Genomic DNA, 23,971 nt, shown 5'->3' on the forward strand with positions numbered 1-23,971 from the left:
GTTTCAAGGTGTTTCCTTACGAGTATGATGATTGTGTATTATGTCCTTACCTTAATAAAATACCTTGAGACTGTAACAAGAGTGGATGAAGTCTTTGATGAGTATGGTAGTTGTAGCAACAAATGCTCATGATATTCTATCTTATTCACCACGTGGTGTATTTTAAGTGTAGCACTGACACTGACTGACACTTAAATCATGGTGCATGTGTCTGATGCAGTTAAACACACACTTAAACGAGTCATGATTAACAGTCAATGATGATGCTGTCAATACCATTTCGCTATTCCGTGACATAGGGGCAGACGAACTATGGATTGTATTTGGGGAGGCAAAAATCTTTGGATTAATATCTATCAATGGCCTTTCAAATGCACTAGGCAATGAGTGATCGCACACTTTTATTTCTGACCTATACCTTATGACGGGTTGTGATACTGTTTTCTCTTTGCTTGAAAAGGAAAAAAAAAGACTGCGTGGGAGACATTGATGGTATTTGAAGATGTGACTTTAACATAAAGAATGATGATTGATCAGCCTAAATCACCGGGGTTTTACTGTAAGATCGCACAAACTTATCAGATCTATCATGATTAACGAAGCAAAAAAGTCAATTTTTGCACAAAAGGGAAAACTCATTTTAAGTGAGGCTAATCCACGACTTGTTCTAGTCTTTTCAAGCATTCAAAACGTGTAATATACTAATGCAGGTGTTTAGTGAGACGAGCTTTGGATTGACTCTTGTGCTACCTAGTCTTGTCACTAATGGATTGAGAAGGGAGAAAGAGGGTCCCTTTTAAAAAAAACTCTTTCTGAGACCTCATTCTTTTTTTCAGAAGCTTGTACATTATGGGTGTAAGAAAGGATGCCTTTTTACTTTTAAACGAATCGTAATCGTAATTTGTAAAATCGAGTATCCCGTGCACTGCCTTGTGTGCATGTGGTGGTGACTGTGAATAAGCATGTATTCTTGGCCAAATAGTAGTAATTTTAAATATTTTTTAGTACTATAGTGATTTTATTTTGTTTAAATCAATCTATCCAAAACTCTACATCGAAGAAATAGATTGAGGACTCATCTTTGAAATTTACGTCATATTTTTACCGGAAGTGTCAACTTTATATCTTAGCATTTACAACATGCTAGAATAAGTGGTTTTGGGGATAACTTCAAGCCAAAAGTTTAATGACCAGCACAAAATAAAATCATTTTCTTTACATTTTGAAAAAAAATGAAAATTTGAATAAAAAATTGATGTCCGCCATTTTGGATACTTCCGGAAATAAGTTTTTTTTTTAGACATATGTCTTATACATTGTCTCCGTCAGAAGCACCAAAGAAAGGTTCATACACAATGTAACTATAGTAGCAATACGTTAAAACACATTTCAATTGCCCTCCCTAAAAAATAAGCTTATTTAAGTACAGTGACCGCCATATTGGATTTTAACCGGAAGTGGGTTTCTGAAGACATCTAATCTATTTAATTTATCAAAAAGTAGTAAAACACAAAGGTCTGTACCAAATATTATGATTGTAGCATGTTAATAGGACATTTTTACACGCTAGCCTTCGATATGGGGCTGATTTAAGTATGATGTCCGCCATTTTGGATTTTACCGGAAGTGAGAGATTTTTTTCAATTGCCTCCCTATCTGAAATAAAAGAGTAATAGTTGAGAAAGGTCTATGCCAAATTTCATGCTTGTAACAGGATGTGCACAATTTTTCACAAAGCCGCCGGACTATCAATTTAAAGGTCACTTGTTATCATGATGTCATATTAAAAGTTACCTCATCCAACAAGTACAAGTCATATTCCTTCTAAGTTTTTTGTAACCACCAGTCAGTTCAGTTGTAAACTTATCCAAAGCTTGAAAAAAGAAGTGCAAGGGGGTCAGTAATACACAGATTTAATAGCTATTATCAAGGAACCTATCCTTGGAATAAAAAAGATGCTTTCTGAGCAATATTGGTTTAATCCACACAAAAAAATAACTAACAAGAAATGATGGATTAGGATTTTTTTGTGAGGACTTGTGGTACTGTTGATTCATTATTATTCATTTGATAAAAATGTTCATGGATTTCATTGGGGAAGGGTTAACCACAAATTTAAATGTTCAGTGAAGAACAAAAATATATAGGCTTGTATGCAAACCACGAAATAAAAAATAAAAAATGATACGGTATTTTTGTTGTTTACATATTTTCCTTAAACAACAAAAATACCGTAGATACCTGAGCAAATTAATGAATTCACAGTATGAAATGCATACATTTATTATTGTAAGTCTTGGGCAATGAACTTGTACTTTGAAAATGAGATTAATTAATTGAGATCCTGTAAATTTTGTTTTTAATAATAAATGTCAGGGAAAAGTGTTAGTTTTGAGTGTTTTGATGTTCATTTTGTTGCATAGAAGCATTGATTTTCTCAATTTATGTTACTGTCAGTAATAAAAATAACTTTTTAATTATTTTATTGTAAAAGCTCAATTATTATGATAGGGAGTAAAAGTAGTTGCAATAATTAGGAAGTCTATTTTAACTTTTGTCATAACTGTCACATGTTAAAACGGACTAAATTAAGACTTTATACTTTGAGAAAAAAAAAGGATACATTTGGTTGACAATAAGACAAGCAAGTCATTAACACAATAAGAATTATTATTTACTTTTTGTTGTTGAAATCTATTCTAGACTTTAAGCTGTTGTGGTTTTTATTGGCTTTTATTTCACAAATTGTGACCTAAATGGAGAGTTGTCTAATTGGCACTCAATGCACATTCTTTATATCTATTTTAGCTGTTTGCAAATTATTTTACCAAAAGAAAGCCTGAATCTGAAAATGGTGGGAAAACCCTTTCCTCTTTTCATTATTTTGTATTTGAATAGAGATACAAAGGGAGATAATTTGATTATTTAATATTTTAAGGGTCAGAAGAAAGGTTCAACAACTGCTGCTCCTCCACCTTCCAAGAAACCAGCAGCAAAGAGGCCTGCTGAGAACCAGTCACAGAAAGGACAGGAAGGAGAACAAAAGAAAGATAATCCATTATCTAAACCTACACCAAGAGTTACTGCAGATGCTAAACAACAGAAAAAAGATAAAGAAAAGAATGCAGAGAAAGAAAAGAAACAGAAAGAAGAAGAACAAAAAAATAAAAATGGTACTGTACAAGCATCTTCTAATTCTGACCCTGATGAAGATGTGTTAGCACTTTATGATGCTATGAAGGGACTTGGAACTGATGAAGATGCCATTATTGAGATAATACCTCATAGAAGTAATAGCCAGCGACAGACGCTGAAGAAAAAATACAAAGAGAAGTATAAGAAGGTAAATTTTACTACTGAAAGTCTATAATTTATAGATTTTATGGAAATTGTAATAAAAATGTTTTTTTCTGCCATGCAAAAATTATTCTCAGTTTAACATATTAGATTAAGGTTAAGGTTCAGTCGTTAACAAACATGAATATATCATGAGTTCAAGGAAAAGAATATGTGAAATCTTTTTACATTTTAATACAACTGTTCTAGTCTGTCCATTTCCATATATGAACAAGTTATAAAAAGATTTTTTTTTAACCATGGCTCGTCAGTTTAATTTTGACTTATGAGTTTTAATGCCCCTTTGGTATCTTTCAACTCTCTTATATGGCCACACCAATTTAATTTCTTGTTCTACGGATTGGATTTTTGGACTAAAAAATTGGGGCGAGCGAGCGATTTGAAAATTTTAATAAAAAACATTTAATTTGCAAATTTTTTAGGCTAAGCTTAAAAAGTAAAGACGAGCGATTTTTTTTTTTGTAAACATAAAATAGTAGGTTTTGAATATATTAAAACTTGATTTATCATTTGCACCTTGACATTTCTTTAATTTATGAAGTATTTTTCCCCTGTTCAACAAGAAATAATTGAATAATTAAATCTGGTCTATGTATGTGTGACTGACAATGAGACAATTCTCCATCCAAATCATAATCTGGTGCAGAACAATCCCTTAATGTTATGAATATCCCTTTTATGTGGGGTCAATATAACTTATAATATATTTTTTTTGTAAAAACACTTCTAGTACAAAGGGCTAATATTTTCCCAAAGAACTATAATATCTATATGGTATTAAATGGTCAAAACATGTCCAAGAATTTTGTAATATTCCTGGACTTTAACCATGTTAACACATTTTCTTTAACGGTATTATTAATATAATTCAAAATAAGTGGCCCCCTCTTTTAGAAAAGTTGTTTAAAATATAATGTGTTTCTCCTCGTTTTGAGTAAAAAGTTCTAAGTTTTCAAAGTTTTTGTATAGTAGCACTTTACAAATCCTTAGTATTTCTATTTTCTTTTCTACAATAGTAAGCATGGTAAAATGACCCCTTCAAGGTCCTTGTCTGAGGATGGGTTGTTCCCATCCTGATAATAACAAACATAGGTCAAAGTACGGCCTTTTATATTGAGCTTTGATCCCGACCAAACAACAAACTATAAGGGACTTAGTATTGTACACAATTCAATTTAGAACAGGAAAACCAGCGATCTAATTTATATTTCCAAACGGGAAAGATCCAATGAACCACATCAACAAATGATAACTGCTGAATGACAGGTCCCTTAATCAATCAGGATACATTGATAGGTGCACAAACCTGAAGCGTGTATGACCGTCAGCATACATTATAATTGCAGTTGAAGGCAAATCCTTCAGAAGATCTTTGTACTTTATTTTAACAACGATTATTTGTTGATAGGGATAATAAGTCAGGGGGAAAGAAACCAATGTTTTGTTCTGTACAGGTATTTCCACAGTTACATATTTATAATTTGGAGCACTCCCACTTGGAATAAATTAGTTTCATGCTGAAACAAATATTCTCACAGATATGTACAGTGTTGTGGGGTGCTTATAGGTTTAAAATCGTTATATAAAGGTTACACTGTGATTTTAAAAACAAATTTTGAGATCTTTTTTTAATATTAACAAAAAACGGTGTGGGAAATGGACATGATTCCATTTCGGGATGCGGAAAGCAGGAATATAATAAAAATAAAAAAATTCTGTTTTGAAAAAAATAGGTGCGGGTGGGTCCGTCGAACAAGGAATTAAATTGGTGTGGCCAAACCATATAATAATGAAATTATTCATAAGATTTTGAATTTTTTCTTTTTAGGATTTGGCTAAGGAGCTACAATCGGAGTTGACGGGAGACTTTGAAGAGATAATATTAGCCTTAATGATGACACCTGTAGAATATGATGCTTACTGTTTACATGATGCCATGGATGGTATGGGAACAACAGAATCCACATTGATTGGTATTATCTGTACAAGGAATGCTAAGGTAAGGGTCAGGATGACCAGTATTTATTTGAGGCCATTGACATTCTATTAACTATGCGGCAATGTTGGGTGATAATTTGTGTACAAAAGTGTCATAAACTAAAGAAAGATAGTTTAAGTTTTCTTCCAATAAATTTATTAAGCAAAACTTAACCTTTAAAACTTTTAAGAAATAGACAGTGTCCTGGCTTCAATGGAAATACCTGTTAAGGCCTGACGAAATTGATGTACAATAAAAAGCTGAATTATTTCTTTTTCAGTTTTAGTTCAATAAGTCATATGAAAAATATTTTGAAACATTAGTCATTATAAAAAGAAATACCATAATAATTTAGCCACTCTTTTTTTTCAGGAAAAGCAAGCAATCAAAGAACAGTATAAAAAAGGTAAATTGAAGTCAGAGTACAATAAAATTAGGAATGTAAAATTGTACATGGTATATTGTAATTTTACACTTAACAGTAACCTATAATTGCTAATACCTAAATTCCCACAACAAGCCTGGTTGAAAATTTGTGTCTGGAATGTTAAAACCATTGGAACTTTTCAGGCCATAGAAGGAATTAATTTGAAAGAAATTAAAAATCTTACACACAAAAGAGTCCCTGGAGACCACCAATCTCAGACAATCCAAAAATAAAATTTCTTGAAGACTTCTTTAAGAATTGCTTGCCTTATAGAAAAGCTTACAATAGATTGTCTGTGATTTTGATTGCAAACATTCTTTATTCTGCTTGGTTTTTTAAATACCCATTCAAGATTGAAATTGATTTAAAAAATATTGACTTGTGGGATGAAGTCAGACAAAGGATGAAGAATTTGACTGCAATTTAATAGAAAGCAATAGCTAATTGGATTGAAATTGATTAAAAATAGATCAAGATGCAGTTTTCAACATAAGAAAAAAAACTGTCTTTGCAATTTTTCAAGTTCTAAATTGTTGTTAGTCTAGACACATCTTTAATAGCCAAGGGTTAAGATTCAACCTACTTCTCTTCATAAGAACAAGTAAGATTGTATGTGGAGAGGAGCCAGTCAGATTGTAACCCTTGGATAGCAAAGATGGTCTTGACAAGTTATGAAGTATTTATTAGATATCAAAAAAGATCTGCCACTCACTCAAAACTCCCTAAAAATGATTAAAAAAAAACACATTAAGATATAACAAAAGATAATCTGTTTCTAGGTTTTTGACTTGGGCTAGGTACATGAAAATAGTAAACCTGCCAATTTTTCTCATAGATTGGAAATATCATCATGATAGGTGTTGAACCATTGAAATCCTTTATCATATAAACTCAAAACTCTAAACATACATTCCAATGAGCTCTAATCATTCCTAATTACATGAATACTCTTTCAATAACATATTAGGTTAAAACACTTATGACATATATGAGATATGTATTTGGTTTCTTGTGCTGAAACCATTCTAGCATATTTTAAGATGTTTACAGGTACATGAGGTATGCTGACTTTATGCTATAGTGGTTAATGGTGTCTTGTGAACCATTCACAATCATGCCACATCTTCTTTTTTATTTCTTGAATTATCTTTTTGTGTTTCAGATTATTATTTGTATATCTGTTTTGCATGCCATTCTCTATACCTTTGAATGTATTAGTTTTAGAAGATATATTATTGGTTTTTAGCTCACCTGTCGACCATGTTTTGTTTTTAGCTCACCTGTCGTCCGTCGTCGTCTGTCGTCGTAAACTATTTCAAGAATCTTCTCCTCTGAAACTACTGGGCCAAATACTTTCAAACTTTAACTGAATGTTCCTTAGGGTATCTAATTTATAAATTGTATCCGAAGTTTTGATCTATCAACAAACATGGTCGCCATTGCTACATATACATGTATTTGTTTGTAGCCTATAAGAAAGACTTGGAGAAGGATGTGATAGGTGATACCAGTGGAGGGTTCACTGCTCTCCTGTTGGAGCTACTGAAGGGAGAGAGAGAACAGGGAACCTCTGTTAATCAGAAACAGGCACAGGAAGATGCTAAAAAACTTAGTGGCGTAAGTGTAAAAATAGAAAGCCAATTGTGTGGTTAAAACAGAGGTAGGAGATATCAAAGTAGATTATCAATATTTATAAGTCTAGAAGAAACAGAATATTATACAGTATAACCTGTGTTATCCAAAACATGTACAATGGGGGACCAGAAAAAAATGTCAGAATAAGCAGGGTGTGGGAATACTGTGTATTTTTATGCAAGGAAAGGCATATTTTAGGACCATAAAAATGTGTTGGTTAAGCAGGATGTTGGAATACTCAGGTGTCAGATTAGAAAGGGTTACACTGTATCTTATGAAATCTTGACATCTTGACATTCTGATATTTTTCCATTCTACTAACTGTACCAGCATAAAAATAAATTTAATCAGTTTCTCAGTTTGATATGTCTTCAACAAATTCAAATTAATGGTTTAATATTTGCTTATTGCAAGAAATCTATACTATAAAAGTAATGTCATCTTATGTTTATCTATGTATATAAAATATCATTAGACAAGACATTTTTGAAATAATGTAAAAGCAATGATTAAACTACTTTCACCTTAGAAATCAAATCTCTCTGCATCTATTAAGAACTTAATTTCACTGTGTCTCTCTCTATTTAATAGTTTTAATTCTCTTGAATATAACATTTTATAAAAATTAATTCATCAGTTTCTAGTAAAATTTTATTATGCAATTTTATTTTGTCTTGTTTTCTTTTAAATGACATCTTGACATTTTGGTTTAATTGAGTTCATGTATCTGAATCAGCAAATATTTAAATTGGTTATAACACATTTTTTTATTTTTACAATAAATTTCAAATTAACCTTTTGATATTTGCTTATTTGATAGAAAAAAATCTTTATGGTGAGATTTGGATGATAGTTAATGCCATCTTTAAGTATTTTGTTAGCATATCCAAAATATCATTAACAGAGACATTTATGAAAACTCATACAATTATTGCAAAGGTTAACTACTTATCTTATAAAAATCAGATCTATTTATCTATTAGAAATGAAATTTGCACTGTATTGGTTCCTCAATTAAATAGTTTTAGTTGTTTTGAAATATCGTTTTATAAAAGTTATTTCAAATATCTATCAAAATTTTCGTTATAAAAATTTCTTGCTGATTGGTTTTTTTTTAAATCATGCTGCCATAACAGGAGGAAGAGGTTGAGGTTGAGGTAGGTTTGTGTAAAACATTTCTGATATATTAGACATGTTTTTTTTATTTATTGATTCAACTATTGATTGTTTCCTTGAAATGAGTTCTCATGTTAGGAATTTGTTTTTTCAGATTTTCATGATGGTAATTAGTTTCAGTGAACCTTACAACTCATAAAAAAGTGTACTCCTATAAATGTTTTAACAATTGATTGTGATGTTCATTGTTATTAGTTGTCAACTGTATTATCTCCCTTCACATACTTTTAAACCTTTGTATGTGATAATCCATGTAGAAATGTTTATTACAAAACCTAAGCTTGATCCATTATATAAAATTAAACATTTTGATGGCCTCACCACTTAGTGGCTGGGCCATGTAGTTTTTCTCTTGTTTGTTATTCTGTCATTCTGTTATTCCTTCATTCCACAACGAACATTATGCAGACTTTTTCTCCAAAAGCCTTCACATATTGTGCTGATGATGAGATACAGATGAATTTCATGTTGGTTCCACTCCCTTAATTTTTACAGAAATTTATATATGTGTGACAATTATTCCTTTGTTAAATTGGACTGTATCTGAAGAAAATCACCTGATGAAAGAGGTTTCTCCTGAACAAGATAGATTTCAATACTCAGAACTGTTTGAGCAGCTCTTCATAAAATTCAGATTGTAATTTACATTTTGATTATAAATTCTGGAATATTTTCAGCATTCATTATTTCTTTTGTTATAGTTAGTAGTGAGTTTTATTTGTAAGATGCGTCATGTATAGAAATAATTATTTGATTAAAAATTGACAAGAATTTATAAAGTTCTATTGTATTTCTGTCTTCTTTGAACAGAATGGAAAAGAAAAGAAAATAGATTTGAACAGCAAAGAGTTCATAGAAATTATGACTAAAAGAAACAAGGCTCAACTGAAAGCTACTTTTGAGGAATATAAAAAGGTATTGTGTGTATTTATATTCTAATATTCTTATTATATAGTTCCTTCCAAACAGTCTTTTCAATTTTATTTATTTCCAGAGTTAAATAAATAAAAAGATGTGGTATGATTGCCAAAGAGACAACTCTACATCAGAGACCAAATGATGTAGAAGTTTGCAACTATATGTTACCTATTTGGCTTCAACAATGAGCAAAACTTATAATGCATAATAAGCTTTAAAAGGCCTGGAAATGACAAATGTAACATGGTTTTCTTTAATATACATTTAATAGTTAAACATATTCCACATTGTTAACAATAATCTTGGGTAAGTTGTTTTAGATCCAATACCACATTGTAGACTGTAGAGAATAAAGTTTTATCCAAATTTAACTGAGTTTTTATAGCTATCCTACAATAATAGAAGGGCATAATTTTTTCCCCCATCTATGTCTTTCCAGCCTGTATCAGGTTTAAGTGTTGTTCAAGGCAGCTTAATGTTTTGCTTAAGATAGTGTATGCTACATCAACATGAAAGGAGTATGTTTGATCAGGTCCTAAAATGGCCCCCTTTTTTAGCGTAAATTTCAAATTCGGATTTATTGACCAATATCACGATAAATTATAGCTAATACATTGACAAGATAGGATATGAGCCATTCTGTTGAAATTTTTCGTTTCTGCATTTCATTATTCAAGTTGTACTCATATTGATTTTTCACTAAAAATCAATGAAAATGGGTAAATTTCCAAAGATTATTTGACAGGAAACGTAGAGCGCATACCTCGACAACAAAGATCTTTTAAAATAATGTTTGTGAAGACATTTAACATGTCATATTTGAATATTAAGCTTGTGGACGCCTGCCCTCTATGTTTCCTGGTCATTTGTATGGTTGAAATCCAGCTGATTCTGTCAAATTTCACCAAAATTCATTATCATGACCTTTTTGGGATGTAAACATCAACACGTTAGAATTAAACTTTGACAAAAAACAGCCCTGTTTAACTATCTCACATGTCTTTAAGGCAACTTAAAACAATAATTGATTTGTAACCATGAACTTTACAATTGGGGCCAAATATAAAACTTACCGAACTTACTCCTTTGGTACACATGTTCTTTATTCTCACAGTTTGCTTTAAAAATGTAATTGAAAGCAGTGAAGTAAAACATGTACTCAAACTACTTTATCAATCATGAAAAAAATGTTTTTGAAAAAGAAAGCAGTATTGTACATGTTTTTTTAAATACTTTACACTTGGTTAGTTCTCTTTCTCAAGATTATCATTTCTCATCAACCCAGAGGCCAGTGCTTCAGTACTGGCAATATTTAAATGATTCATGTTGTCTGTAATATTTCCTTTCCAGAAACTACACGATTCTTATGTCTCCAATTTTTCTGTGTAGAATATACTTGATGTATGAGAGTTAATGTCATACATTTTTTATAAAGTTCATTTCAGTTTATGAAATTATGTCTGATATACCACACACAATATTGATCATAGTCTGTTTAAAAATATTCTAATTGACAGGATTATATTTCTCTCATCATGATATCTAATATCAGATCTGGTATATAATGAAGCTTGTCTTGTCGGCTGGCTGCTTTAAATTGTACAATTATTACAACAATAGATCCATATTACAAGATACAAGATACAGGAGATAGTTTTGTCACAAAAAAAAGTGACATGAAAATAATTGGTTTTGTGATTTTACCAGTGAAATAATCTTAGTTATGACATCATGTGGTTTTTTTTTTATCAAGAATTGAAATAACATTTCCAGAGATGCTGTCAAATAGTTAACGTACAGTCAATAAATTTTCTGCAACTGTGAAAAACATTTTGTCATTATTTGTTTAAAATTGTACACAAGAGAAAGTGTTGAGAAATCTATTTATTTTAAGATATGTAAGGCCTTTAATAGACTAGTCTATAATAGCTGAATATGCAGTATGAGTTTTACTCATTTTTAAGGTCATATGGTGACAGCATCTCTGGAAATGTTATTTCAATAATTTGCATTCCTTTATGAAAAAGTACTGAATAAATATTTAAATTATTTTTTTTTACTATACTGTAGGTGTTATTTCATAAAGGAGTGACATTTATTTTCTGGTTTTAAAGACAATTTTTTTTTGTCTCATGTGCAAGGAAACTTGAAATATGATATCCCTTCATCATGCCAGAAACATATAAGTTCAACTTTCATTTTGATTTTAAAAGGTCAGGCTTTGTATAAAAAGTTTTCTATATTTGATTTTTCTAAGCTTGAAGATTAAATTTTTAACAGTGGAACCCTTAGATACTCCCACAAGTAGTGACAACATAAACCATTCATGTATTCTTTTATTTTGGTTGCAATTAGTTCGCTTGATATGAATTTCATCAAAATATATTTCAAAAAAAAAATTAAGGTACTAAAATCAGTGTTATCATCTTGATTCACCTGACTTTTACAATTATTTCTAAGTGTGTCTTTAGTCCATGAATCTGAGATATTTGATTTTACAGTTGACAAATTTTTCAATATCTTTTTGTTATGTACAAGATGAAGTCTTCACATATCTGAAAGGGGGCTCAGTGGCCAAGTAGTTCTACAACTGTTATCACTTTCTAGTCAACACTGAGGTTGTGAGTTCGAACCCCGCTGGTATGGGTGCACTCAACTCCAATCTTAATATACTAGGATTGTCAGTTTTTGTAATGTGGTGTTTACCAGTGGCGGATCCAGAACTTTTCCTAAGGGGGGGGGGGGGGGCCCTCTGACTGACCTAAGAGGGGGCCCGCTTCAGTCATGCTTCAATGATTCCCTATATAATCCAACCAAATTTTTCCCATGAAAGGGGGGGGCCCGGGCCCCCCAGGGCCCCCCCCCCCCCCCTGGATCAGCCTATGTTTACCAGGCACTCTGACTTCCTCTACCCATTAAATCTGTTAAATTAAGCATAAACACATGAGTAGTCCAGCTCTTCTTCTAATTATAAAACGGTACTGATTGTGTTCACTCACTCATTATCTTTGAGAATATATACTGTATTTGTTGTCTCCCTTCTCTTATATAATATTGTTTTAATTTTATTGTCATGTATTGTAATTTCAATGAAAAAAATCAACACAATTATTTGTACACTTTTATTTAAACTGTAATTGTACTGCTCCTCGGGGCGTCTTGATTGACAAATAAAAATTGTTGTTGTTGTTGTTGTTGTTGATCCTCTATAGAAATAGCCAAAAAATAGTACTAAAACACTAACAATCAATTAAGCATCTCATATCTGAGTGGAATATATCTTATTTACATATATTAAGAAATAAAAACCAATTTTATCTTTTCTCTTGTTCTAATTAGAGTAATTAGTTTTGATAAAACAAGAATAGTGTCATTATCTAAAGTTTTCCAAATGCAGTGACACTTTAAGGAGATGTTTTATAGTTATGGGTGTGGAATGAAATCTTAATTGCTTCCATTTTACTCTCATCAAATTGATAACCTATCAGTGGCTGCTTTTGTGCGGTTATATGCATTGCAGTCCTATCTTGTCTTTTTCTGGTTTAATTACCAAAACCTGAACATTTTTGCTGATAAATGATAACACTTCTATGTAAATTAAAATATAATTTACCACTTGAATGAAATTGGTTAATGCATGTATGTTTTCCTCTGTAATGCATAATCTTATGAAAAGCAATTTAAAACTTTTCAAAGGTAATTCCGTTAAGGAAATTGTAAGGTTTGTTTTACCAAAATTAGAAATTGTTTCATATAAATGATGAATAAATAGGGTTCTTGACAACTATTACTCACATAAGAGAAGTAAATAGCAATTGAACTAGTTTTTTTTTTTTTTAATAAAAATCATGCTTTCTGAAGAAAGGATAGGTGTTCAACATATGTGATGGGACAGTATTTGACTAGGCTCCAGCATATTTTGCCATATTTTCAATAGTGAACAAATTATAGTATGTCTCCATCAACTGACTTAATATCAAAATGTCCTAGGCATGCATAAAAAATACTTTTAAATGGTTATATCTGATGATCAGATTTAAATCACTTGTTTGGACAAATACTCCTAGTTAAGTTAGAGCTTAGAGTCCTGTTGGTAGCTGTATTACCAGTGTAGTGTTTTATTTTATAATGTTCTTTTAGAACATGTTGTATTTATAGACCAAAGGAAGGGAGTGCAGTGTGCACATAAAAAATTGTTCCAACCCACAACATTTATGTCTGTACCAAGTACAACAAGTTTTTAAAGACAATGACTAATTTGACAGTGGTGTCTAAATATGAAAACTATTTTGACATTGTCATGATTACAGAATATAGACGCTTTTTTTCAGTTTACCATAAGTTGATTATAACATTTTACTTTTAACAGTCAGAATTGATTGTCTTCCTCTTAAATGCATTAATAACCAAATGTTATACAGTACCGGTATATTGAAAATTTAAATTCTGACGGCCTAAAATGAAGTACTTAAATCTTATTATAGATCTCTGTACTGAATATTGATAAAGTTAAGTGCTCAAACTATTCCATTATTTAACAAATTACCCAAAAGAATTGCAGGAATTCAGAGGCTTTAATGAAACCCTTTAGAGGTGACATGTCTTTAATTGGTAATATAGTTTCATTATTGTATAAATCACTGTAATGTTTATGTCAAATGTTGGGTCTACAATTGTCAAGAATATTGATCTTTGAAGCCCACATAAAAATCAGCACTTTACTTAGCTTCTAATGTGAAATTAATTGTAATTGAATGGCTGAAGCTGTTCTTGTTTTTGTCTTCATTCAATTAGTCAAAACAAGTTTGCATTTCTTCAGTGATATAAGTTAGATTATCAGGGGCAAGGACATACCATTGATTCTTATAATTCAATCTGTCATCCCTCAGTGAACATTTATTTCCTTGTGTTCACTGTTTTGTATAGATTACATTTCAACAATAGCTCACCTTTTGACATTTTTTTCTCTTGAGAATATTTGCTGTAATTGAAATAGTTGTCTCCTTCAGAAAAAGAACTGGTTCAACTCATTCAACTATGAAAATAGATATCTGCCAGTATAATAAAAGCAATTTGACTGGCAATTATGAATTACAACTCTTGTTTATTAAGATTGCAAGTGCAAAAAGGCTTCTGGTAAATTGAAACTAAGAAATTGATGCCTGCATTATTGTTATCTGCCTCTGATTTCAAAATTTGGAAAAAGAGATAAGACTGACAAACTTAATGAGAGATTTAATTATTGCAATTAGACATGTACTATCTCATTGCACAATCTTATTAAAATATGGATCCTATGCCTACACTTTGCTGGGGCCTCAGTGGCCGATTGGTCTAAGTAGTTATCACTAGCCAGTCAACATCAAGGTTGTGAGATTGAACACTGCTCCTGTTGGTGCACTCGTCTCCAATCTTAATTGACTATGATTGTCAGTTTTCCAATCGTAGTTTTCCTTCTAGAACTCTGGCTTCCTCCATCAATAAAAACTGGTGCTTAAAAATGGTGTTGAAAACACAGAAAATGAAAAATCATATCTAAGCTTTGCTTTATTCAAGGATCTGACAACACTTAGCTTTATGTTTGTTCAACTTTCACTTAACTTTGACCTAAACCTGCCCATGAAGAAATGATAAAACCATGTCCTGTTCAAGGTGAATGCCAACCATTTGTATCAGAGAGAAAAAAAATGAATTTTCCATCCAATCTGTGCCAGAGAAAATAGCCTTTGCACATTAATAATTGGTATTGGGTGTGCTGGTTCCTGGCTGCAAAGGTCATCAATGGTACCAGGCTTACAGTTTTGCTCATTGTTAAAGGCCGTACTGTGACCTACAGTTGTTAATGTCTGTGTCATTTTGGTCTTTTGTGGATAGTTTTCTCATTGGCCATCATACCACATCTTCTTTTTTATATTACAGTTTGTATGCAATGTATCGAGTAGGATCCAGCAGTCAGCATAGTTTATTCTAATGAAATGTCTTTCAAAATAATATTTCTCACTATTGAATTTTTTATTTACAGTTAATGGGACATGATATTTACCAAGGAATAGCTAATTCTATGTCTGGTGATGCAGAAGATGCTTACATAGGACTTGGTATGTACACTTTATCCTTTATAAAATATAGAACCCTGCCACATTATTTATGTATGTGCCTGTCCTAAGTCAGGAGCCTGCAATTCAGTGGTTGTCGTTTGTATATGTGTTACATATTTGTTTTTCATTCATTTTTTACATAAATAAGGCCTTTAGTTTTCTTGTTTGAATTGTTTTACATTGTCTTATTAGGGCCTTTTATTGGTGACTATGCTGTATGGGCTTCTCTCATTGTTGAAGGTTGTACGGTGACCTATAGTTGTTAATGTTTGTGTCATTTTGGTCTTTTGTGGATAGTTGTATCATTGGCAATCATACCACATCGTCTTTTTTATATGTTTTGGTATACTGTAAAATAACTACCAATTGTGTTAAAAATATTTCATTTCATTATCAAAACATTCATTAATGGTATATTGTAGTAAGATTAGTAAATTGTGAAATACAAAATTTGCAAAGAAATTTGATGCATTTTCTTATAGGACTAGCTGTCATAAATTGGATGTATTCTGATATTCTACTATAGTTTTATCATGTTGAAACCTTGTGAACCTTCAGGGCTTATTAGACACATGTTCTGGTTTACACAGTTTACATGGCTGTGGAAAATAAGCTTTTATATGCTTATTCAAATGTTTTTTTAAGGCAGGTTTTCCCTATAAAGACAGGGTTTTTAATAGACAGATTACTCTATACAAAGGAAAAAATATATCTACATGTGCATTCTTGATCTTCATGTTATCAGCAGAAGAAAAAGTAAAGTGCAAATGTAAAAGTACATGCAATTGTACTTAAATTCATGCAATACTGTACATAAACCAACTAATTTTAACAAGGGATTATTTACGTAAGTACAAATGTATTAAATTACATGAATATAAAATTCAGTGAATATGTCTGATTGGATCTTCTCTCATATAGATACATTAATACTGTTAAATGTTAGCCAACATAAAAATAAATGGCTAAAAGGTCAACCGGAAAGATCTCAATGTGAAAGTAAAAATTCCCAAAAAATAAGTTGGTTTATAGTAAGTCTAGTTTACACTAGTTTTATATACAGATGTAAGATCAGTGACATAATTTTCACACAACAATCATCTATAGTTTGTTATTCTTACAAAAGGGAGACGATGTGGTATGGTTGACAATGAGGCAACTTTCCGCAAGAGACTAAATGATGTTAGCAACCCATGAATGAACCCAATTCAAGCTTGATTTATAGCCTTAGTATGTCTTATATATATAAGAAAAAAAATCTAATTTTCACATTTGTTACAAATTGATGAAAAAGACCTGCATGTCTGATAGGGAAGATATTTCGTATTATTTATTACATGTTATTGCAGAATGGCAGCAACTAGTCTATTCTGTTCATGAATTTGTTTTAAAAGCAAATTTGCTCATATTGGTTTAATACGAATTAGTTTCCTGAACCATGCTATTTATCTAATTTATGTTTTGATTTTAAAGTAAAATTACAGATCTTCATAGAATTAAGATCTAAGAGACAGATTGTAATGGAATACAGATAAAGTTCAGATGTTTTTATAATAAATATTTCTTTTAAGGAATCATATCTTGGATGTTATATTTTACAGTTTGTCTGTGTATAAACATGCTTTTAATCATTGCAGAATATATAAATATTCACTATGATGAAGTAAATGTTACTAATATTTACATTTACTAGCTATGTGCAAATATTGAAGTACATTACAGCGACTTGACTGTTAGTGTTGCTCTCCACCAATTTCAACTCATTCAAAATTTTGACCCAATTGCAATTTGTTTTATTAAACCAAATTGTTCAGTCAAAATGTGAAAGTGCAAGGTGATAAAATAAAACATACTTACAATCCTATAAGACTTTAACTCCACTTTAATGATGTGAAAAATTTGAGTCTATCAGTTTGTATAGGTAAATTATAGTCATTACCATGCTTGAGGTGAAATTGTTTATTTTGAATAGCTATAAAAATGTCCAAACTAAGCTTTCATATAGTTTTTCTTTCTAAAAGTATTCTATATTCATAAGAACCAGATATCATTTTAAATAAAACATCATATACTCAGGAAAATATGTGTGAAATAACAATATGCTATTGATAAGTTTTCATGGGGAGATAACCTAAAATATTAATCTTTTGAATTAAGACTTTTTGAAAGAAAAAAATATTATCTCCCCATGAAAACTTCCTACAAACATATTGCAATTTTACACATATTTTACTGAATATGAAATGCTTTAATTCACACAATGTCTGATTCTTGTGAATATAAAAGACTTTTCGAAAGAAACACTATATGAAAGCTTAGTATGGACATTTTTACAGCAATTCAAAATAACAATTTCACCTTAAGCATGGTAATGACTATAATATATCTATACAAACTGAGAGACAAATTTTGTCACAACATCATTAAAGTGGAGTTAAAGTCTTATAGGATTGTAAGTATGTTTTATTTTATCACCTTGCACTTTCACAACCTGACTGTGGTTTTCTTCAGCAGTTGGTTCAAATTTCTGACCAGTTGAACAATTTGGTTAAATAAAACAAATTGCAATTTGGTCAAAATTTTGAATGAGTTGCAATTGGTGGATAGCAACACTAACAGTCAAGTCACTGTAAGTGATGAAATATTTGATAAAATTCATATGGTATAAAATTGTTATGTCTGGATACTTAACAGTTCAATATTGAGTAGACCCAAGGCTTTCATTTTTATAGCAATTTTAAAAGGTCAAAGATAGTCAGTATTTGGCAAGATGTGTTGATATTTTAGTTTGAATTGAAACCCTCAAACCAATTCTATCCCACTTTCCTTTCTAACTTAGGTTTCAACTCTTTCAGTCAAAGTTGGCCTTAAATAGATTTGACTATTTTTTAAGATATTTTGGTCTTCAATTGTTTCAGTTCTTATGAATCCTGGGCTGTCAAATATGTTGCTTTGCTCACACCTGAAGGCATCTCCATAAAAGCTCTTTGAAGGCATAACATTTATTTAATGTGGTGTTTTCATTTTTACATGCAATGCCTCTGCTAGTGTCTTAGAGAGTATCATCAGCTCAATATTCGCAACTTTGGTACTAAGTCTAACAGGATTTATAACAATCCTCTCAAATTATTAGATTATGAATTTATAAATTAAACTATTTATAAGGTTTCAACTCTCTCAAGCAAAGTTGAAGTTTGAAATCTAAAGAATAGAGATACATCAAGATTTATTACATGAAATTACTAAAGAATAAGAAATAGATCTGTGTAAATACTTATAAAGAATTAAAACTGCAATTTTCATTATATCTGGAAAGAGAGAGACTCAAATGAATCTGTTCATGTCAATTCTATCACATACAACAACTAATATAAATCTTTTTAAAAATAATTTTAAAAGTACCTAAAAAAAATCTCATATAGCATAAAATCTTCGTTGTCATCAGTTTCTAATTAATTAGAAGCAAGCTGATGAAAGTCACTATAATGACAGTTAAGCTTTTGAAAAATGATTGAAAAGGTTTTTAATAGGCATATTTAGAGTTGACATAAACTGTGTTTATTTAGGACAAGGTGTTTTCATCTTTGCGTGAGTTTGTTTAAAAATATATACCCCATTATGATGCTATTGGCCACATGGTATCTATCATGCACAGCATTGACTCAATCAGAGTATTTTTTATGTAAAACTATAGTGATGTGTCAGAGATTTATTTCTTATTTGCTAATCTTTTGAAGTTTTAGACATGGTGAATGAACATAAAACTGTTCATCACTGATTTATCCTCTGTTTGTACTACTGTACAGGATGAATTAAAGTTTGGTCAGCAGTTTCTGGTCAGTATGCACACTTTTGAATCTCTCTTTTGAATAACAAATGCTTCCTGTTTGAAGATAAATTGAATATTTTAGTATGAAAGGAAACTGTTTTTTTTTACATTGACTGCATGAACAAAATTATTTAATTTTGGGCAGTGATGAGTTCTTATGTGCTAGTGTTCTCAGATTTGTAAGACTCCTACTTTCTATTTCTCAATACTGTGCATTGTTTGATTAAATTGACTAGACCAGAAGCAGGAAAGATTTGTATTGCATGCTTTAATATGCATTTGATTACCTTCTGGGATTGGGATTAATTCCTGTAAGTTCATTGGAATATAAAGATTTTATATTACCTGTTATTTTATACAAATAATATAATGTCAAGGTTTATACATAGTTTATTAGACATTCACATGTTTTAGCTTTCGTTTATTAATCTTTCTCATAGTTTTATTTCTGTAATACAAATTAATGTCATTTTCAGACAATGATAAATTGTGGTTGAGGAAACATTTATGTCAAGAATATTGAGAAATAAAAGTTCGAAAAGATTAAAGTGTTTCTCCAATTGCAGCTATGTTTTGATTTACAAGACATATTATCTGTAAATGTGATATCTAATTGTCTATTACTTTCCAAGTGCATTATTTCCCAGTAGTCTGCCCTTCAGGATTGGTTAGGATTTATTACATTCTCTGCTGATAAATTTTCAAATTATACATTTTAAAAATTAAGATTGTCAGACAAATTTAGACGTATATTCTTTCAGGAGATTTTTATGCCCCATTTATGGGCATTATGCTTTTGGTCTGTGCGTCTGTTGTCCTTCTGTTTGTTCGTTTGTCCATCTGGCTGTCCCGGTTCAGATTAAAGTTTTTGGTTAAAGTTTTTGATCAAGGTAGTTTTTGATGAAGAGGAAGTCCAATCAACTTGAAACATAGTACACATGTTCCCTATGATATAATCTTTCTACTTTTAATGCCAATTTTAAGTTTTTACCCCAATTTCACGGTCAACTAAACATAGAAAATGAGAGTGCAGATGGGGCATCCGTGTACTATGGACACATTCTTGTTTTATTATTCTGCTTCCTTGGGCATGCTTATGTATTTATACATCTTTGATCTCCTTAGTTTGTTTGCAAAAATGCTTCAGCCATAGAAAGTTCATGTATAATGTATGTCAATGTTTTTTTCTGAGCAGTTGTATTACACCCTGTGGAATCTAATCCATTGTCAGAGTCATGTTTTATGTATTAATTCGTGCTATGAATCTATGTAGGCTTTTATTTCTAAAAAAAATCCTGAGACTTAGTTTAATCTCTGTTTTTATCCTATTTAACCTTTCCAAAGCATAGCAGGAAAGACATACACATGTTTTAACTTTATAGCATTTAACTCTCTCCAGTGATTTCAAAATGATTTCATTCTCAGTACTTTGCTGTTTTCTTCACAACACATGCATGGTGTGATGTTAGCACAATGGTAGACATAGCATGTACAAGTAGAGCAAATTGTGGATTAAACAATTTAATTAACATTGCCATCTTTCTAGTTATATATTAAGCTTGAATGCAGCCATTTTTCTCTTCCTCATCAATTCTCATCTTAATTTCAGCTTTAGAAAATTGCTTAAAGATTAATAGAAAACATTATTAATTACATATATATTTGTTTTTCAGTAACTGTTGTAGAAGACCCAGTAGGATTTTATGCCGACAGACTGAGTAGAGCCTTCAGTGGACTTGGTACAAATGACAGTATGTTAATCAGGATTGTTGTATCAAGATCTGAGGTAAGTTCATGTTGATAATCTTGGTATTTAATCTGTTCACAATATTGGTCTTCTTTGACTTTAAGGTCCTTAGGGTAAGGGTACATTTATGGTTAAGGTAAGGGTTCATTTACGGTTAGGGTGAGGGTTAGGTTATAACAGCTCTGTATGGGTTGCGACAAGAATTGAAAGAAGTTCCCTGTATTTTTCTCTGCAGAATTGAGTTTTGATGTGGTCTGTTCAAATAATATATTATTCGGTTAGTTGACATACATGTTCCTTTTTTTTTTTATGAAATTTGGATAAAAAGCATACATGTTTTTTTTTAAATTTAGTTCATTTATATATTTTCAAGTTTAGTTTGATGTTCTTTTTAATTCACTAGTTTATACTTTTTTGGGGGGGAGACCAGCTAAGGGCCACCTCCAGGTTCCAGATTTTCTCCCTGGGTTGAAGACCCATTGGTGGCCTTCAGCTGTTGTCTACTCTTTGGTCGGGTTGTTGTCGCTTTGTCATATTCCCATTTATATTCTCAATTTTATAATCCTCTCTTTCCAGATTGATCTAGCAGAGATTAAAGTGAAATATAAAGAAGTGAGTGGAAAGACATTGAGGGCTTCAATAGAATCTGAGTGTAGTGGGGATTATAAGAAGATATTATTAGAAATTGTTGGTGAATAATTTATGAAGAGATATAACCAGGATTATGATGGAATATATTTACTGATTAAGTCTGTGATATTATTTTTATAAGGACACTCATATCAAATGATAGTTTTCAACAAAATTAAATAGTGTTTTTACCCCAATTTTTTTCTCTCATTTTTTTAGACCTTTATTTAATTCCATATTTTTTGTTAGACTGATCCAATAAGATGAAAAAAGTTGTCTTATCGGCACTTATACCAAATCTTCGTACATCTATTATAAGATGAAAAATAAAATCAAATGCATGTAGCTTAAGATTTTTTTTCAATTTGCATGATCAAAATGATTTTTCTAAGTTGCAATTATAACTGAGAAGAGAGATCATGCTTTATTCCTTTTATGTTATTTCATCTTAAAGCATATTTAGTTCTACCACTGTAATTTCCTTTTGAATACTCTTATATCATTGGTTTAAATACATCAAAGTGCTAAGCTGTGATATAATATTACTTTGAGAGTTATTTATATAATATCTTTATCAAATTATGTATTTTATGTAATTATGTTCATAAATCACTTGAGATTCTGTATTATTAAAAATAATCCTATAGAAATGAAACTAATATGGACTTATTGCTCGTTGTCATTTTCTGTTAACGACAACAGAGATATTATAAGGCTTATTTACACAGTGGGAAACATGGTATTTAAGATTATATTTAACATGGTATTTAAGATTATATTTTCAGTAGTTTAGCATTTATATCAATGTGCAATAATTTTATCTCTATTCTATTTCTACATTTAATTACTGGTTTTTGTGATGAAAAACATACTGTTGCAACATTTTTAAGAAATGTGGAGGTTCAAATTTTTTTCGGTTTTGCCTTGGAATTGATATGATGGAATGTTTTTTGTGGTTTTAAGTTAGAGAAAGAAATAATCCTTCCTGAAAGCCAATTTTGCATTTTGCTATTGGGGATTTAATTTCCTAAATATTATCTATATCCATGAAAATAGCCTTATTAAAACTAAACCAAAAATTACACATATCTGTAAACCAACTATTTTAGAGCAGTTTATTTTTGCTTTTCTTGAGAAAAAATTGAAACAGATATAAATTGTCATGAAATGACAACCTAACTAATCTGCACCTCCAACAATGATCAAAACCCATATCTTTAAGTATGCTATTAAATGCCCTATCATCACAAAGTAGGAAACAATTCAAACAAGAAAAGCAACAACCTGATGTTGGTATAGATACAGACACAATTTTATTCATGTCAGTATTATTTGAATACATTTACTGGTTAAAAACATATTGCAGTTACTTGCAAGTTTTTTAAATGTTTTTGCATTTTTGAAGATCTTTATTAGAATGTGATTTTTATGGTGTACCTTTTATTTTCTTTGAAAACAATAAAGTCAGTACACAAGAAGATTTATCTAACATATCCGTCCATTTATTTACATCACTTATCATGTCTTAAATTTATATTTGTTTATCTTTGCAACATTTTATAGATTATTTCTTGCATTTACTTGTTATATTTTTATTTTAAAGTTTTCATATACAAATTGTTTTTATATTGCAATGTATAAGTATTATAAGTATTAATGTTTCATATTATATTTATCATATACAATGTATATCATGGGTTTTTCCAACATTCTTTTATGACCAAAATGGAAACACAATGTTTGTTTTAGTTACTCACAAAAAGTTAAATTTATTTAATGCTGAACCTATACTGTTATACAAATGTTTATACTGTATCCTTTTAAAAAAATCCTTTCGTTTTAATTCAGTGAGAAACAATAACATATTATTTCTCTCATAACCAAGTTACATAAGGGAGACAATTTCCTTTTTCTTATGATGATCCTTAGAGCTTGAGTGATCTCTCCTTTGCAACATAAGTTAAGGTTGGTTACTAGTTCTAGTGCTTTTTATCTCTTCTTTTTTTATATTTATTTTTAAAGAATATTGTTTCTTAAAAGATTATAACAATTTTTTTATGATGGTTTCTTAGTTTTATCTAGACTCTATAAGATGCAGTAATTTTTTAAACTCATGTCTGAAAATTATCTCCCTTTTTGAAAAGAACATAGCTAAACTACTGGTTTACTGCACTGG

General features: G+C 30.6%; 1 protein-coding gene across 1 annotated transcript in view; it reads left to right on the plus strand.

Moving 5' to 3' along the window:
- LOC134711427 (annexin A6-like) overlaps positions 1-22,546 on the plus strand; it is a 70,257-nt gene extending 47,711 nt beyond the window's left edge. The window contains exons 20-27 of the mRNA XM_063571996.1: positions 2,939-3,343; positions 5,186-5,356; positions 5,708-5,741; positions 7,231-7,379; positions 9,384-9,488; positions 15,514-15,589; positions 21,092-21,204; positions 21,742-22,546. Of these exons, the coding sequence (XP_063428066.1) occupies positions 2,939-3,343; positions 5,186-5,356; positions 5,708-5,741; positions 7,231-7,379; positions 9,384-9,488; positions 15,514-15,589; positions 21,092-21,204; positions 21,742-21,864 (1,176 nt within the window). The 3' untranslated portion in view covers positions 21,865-22,546. The remainder of the gene's footprint in view (positions 1-2,938; positions 3,344-5,185; positions 5,357-5,707; positions 5,742-7,230; positions 7,380-9,383; positions 9,489-15,513; positions 15,590-21,091; positions 21,205-21,741) is intronic.
- The last annotated feature ends 1,425 nt before the right edge of the window (positions 22,547-23,971 follow it).

This window comes from Mytilus trossulus, chromosome 3 (assembly GCF_036588685.1).
Source record: "Mytilus trossulus isolate FHL-02 chromosome 3, PNRI_Mtr1.1.1.hap1, whole genome shotgun sequence".
NCBI lineage: Eukaryota > Metazoa > Mollusca > Bivalvia > Mytilida > Mytilidae > Mytilus > Mytilus trossulus.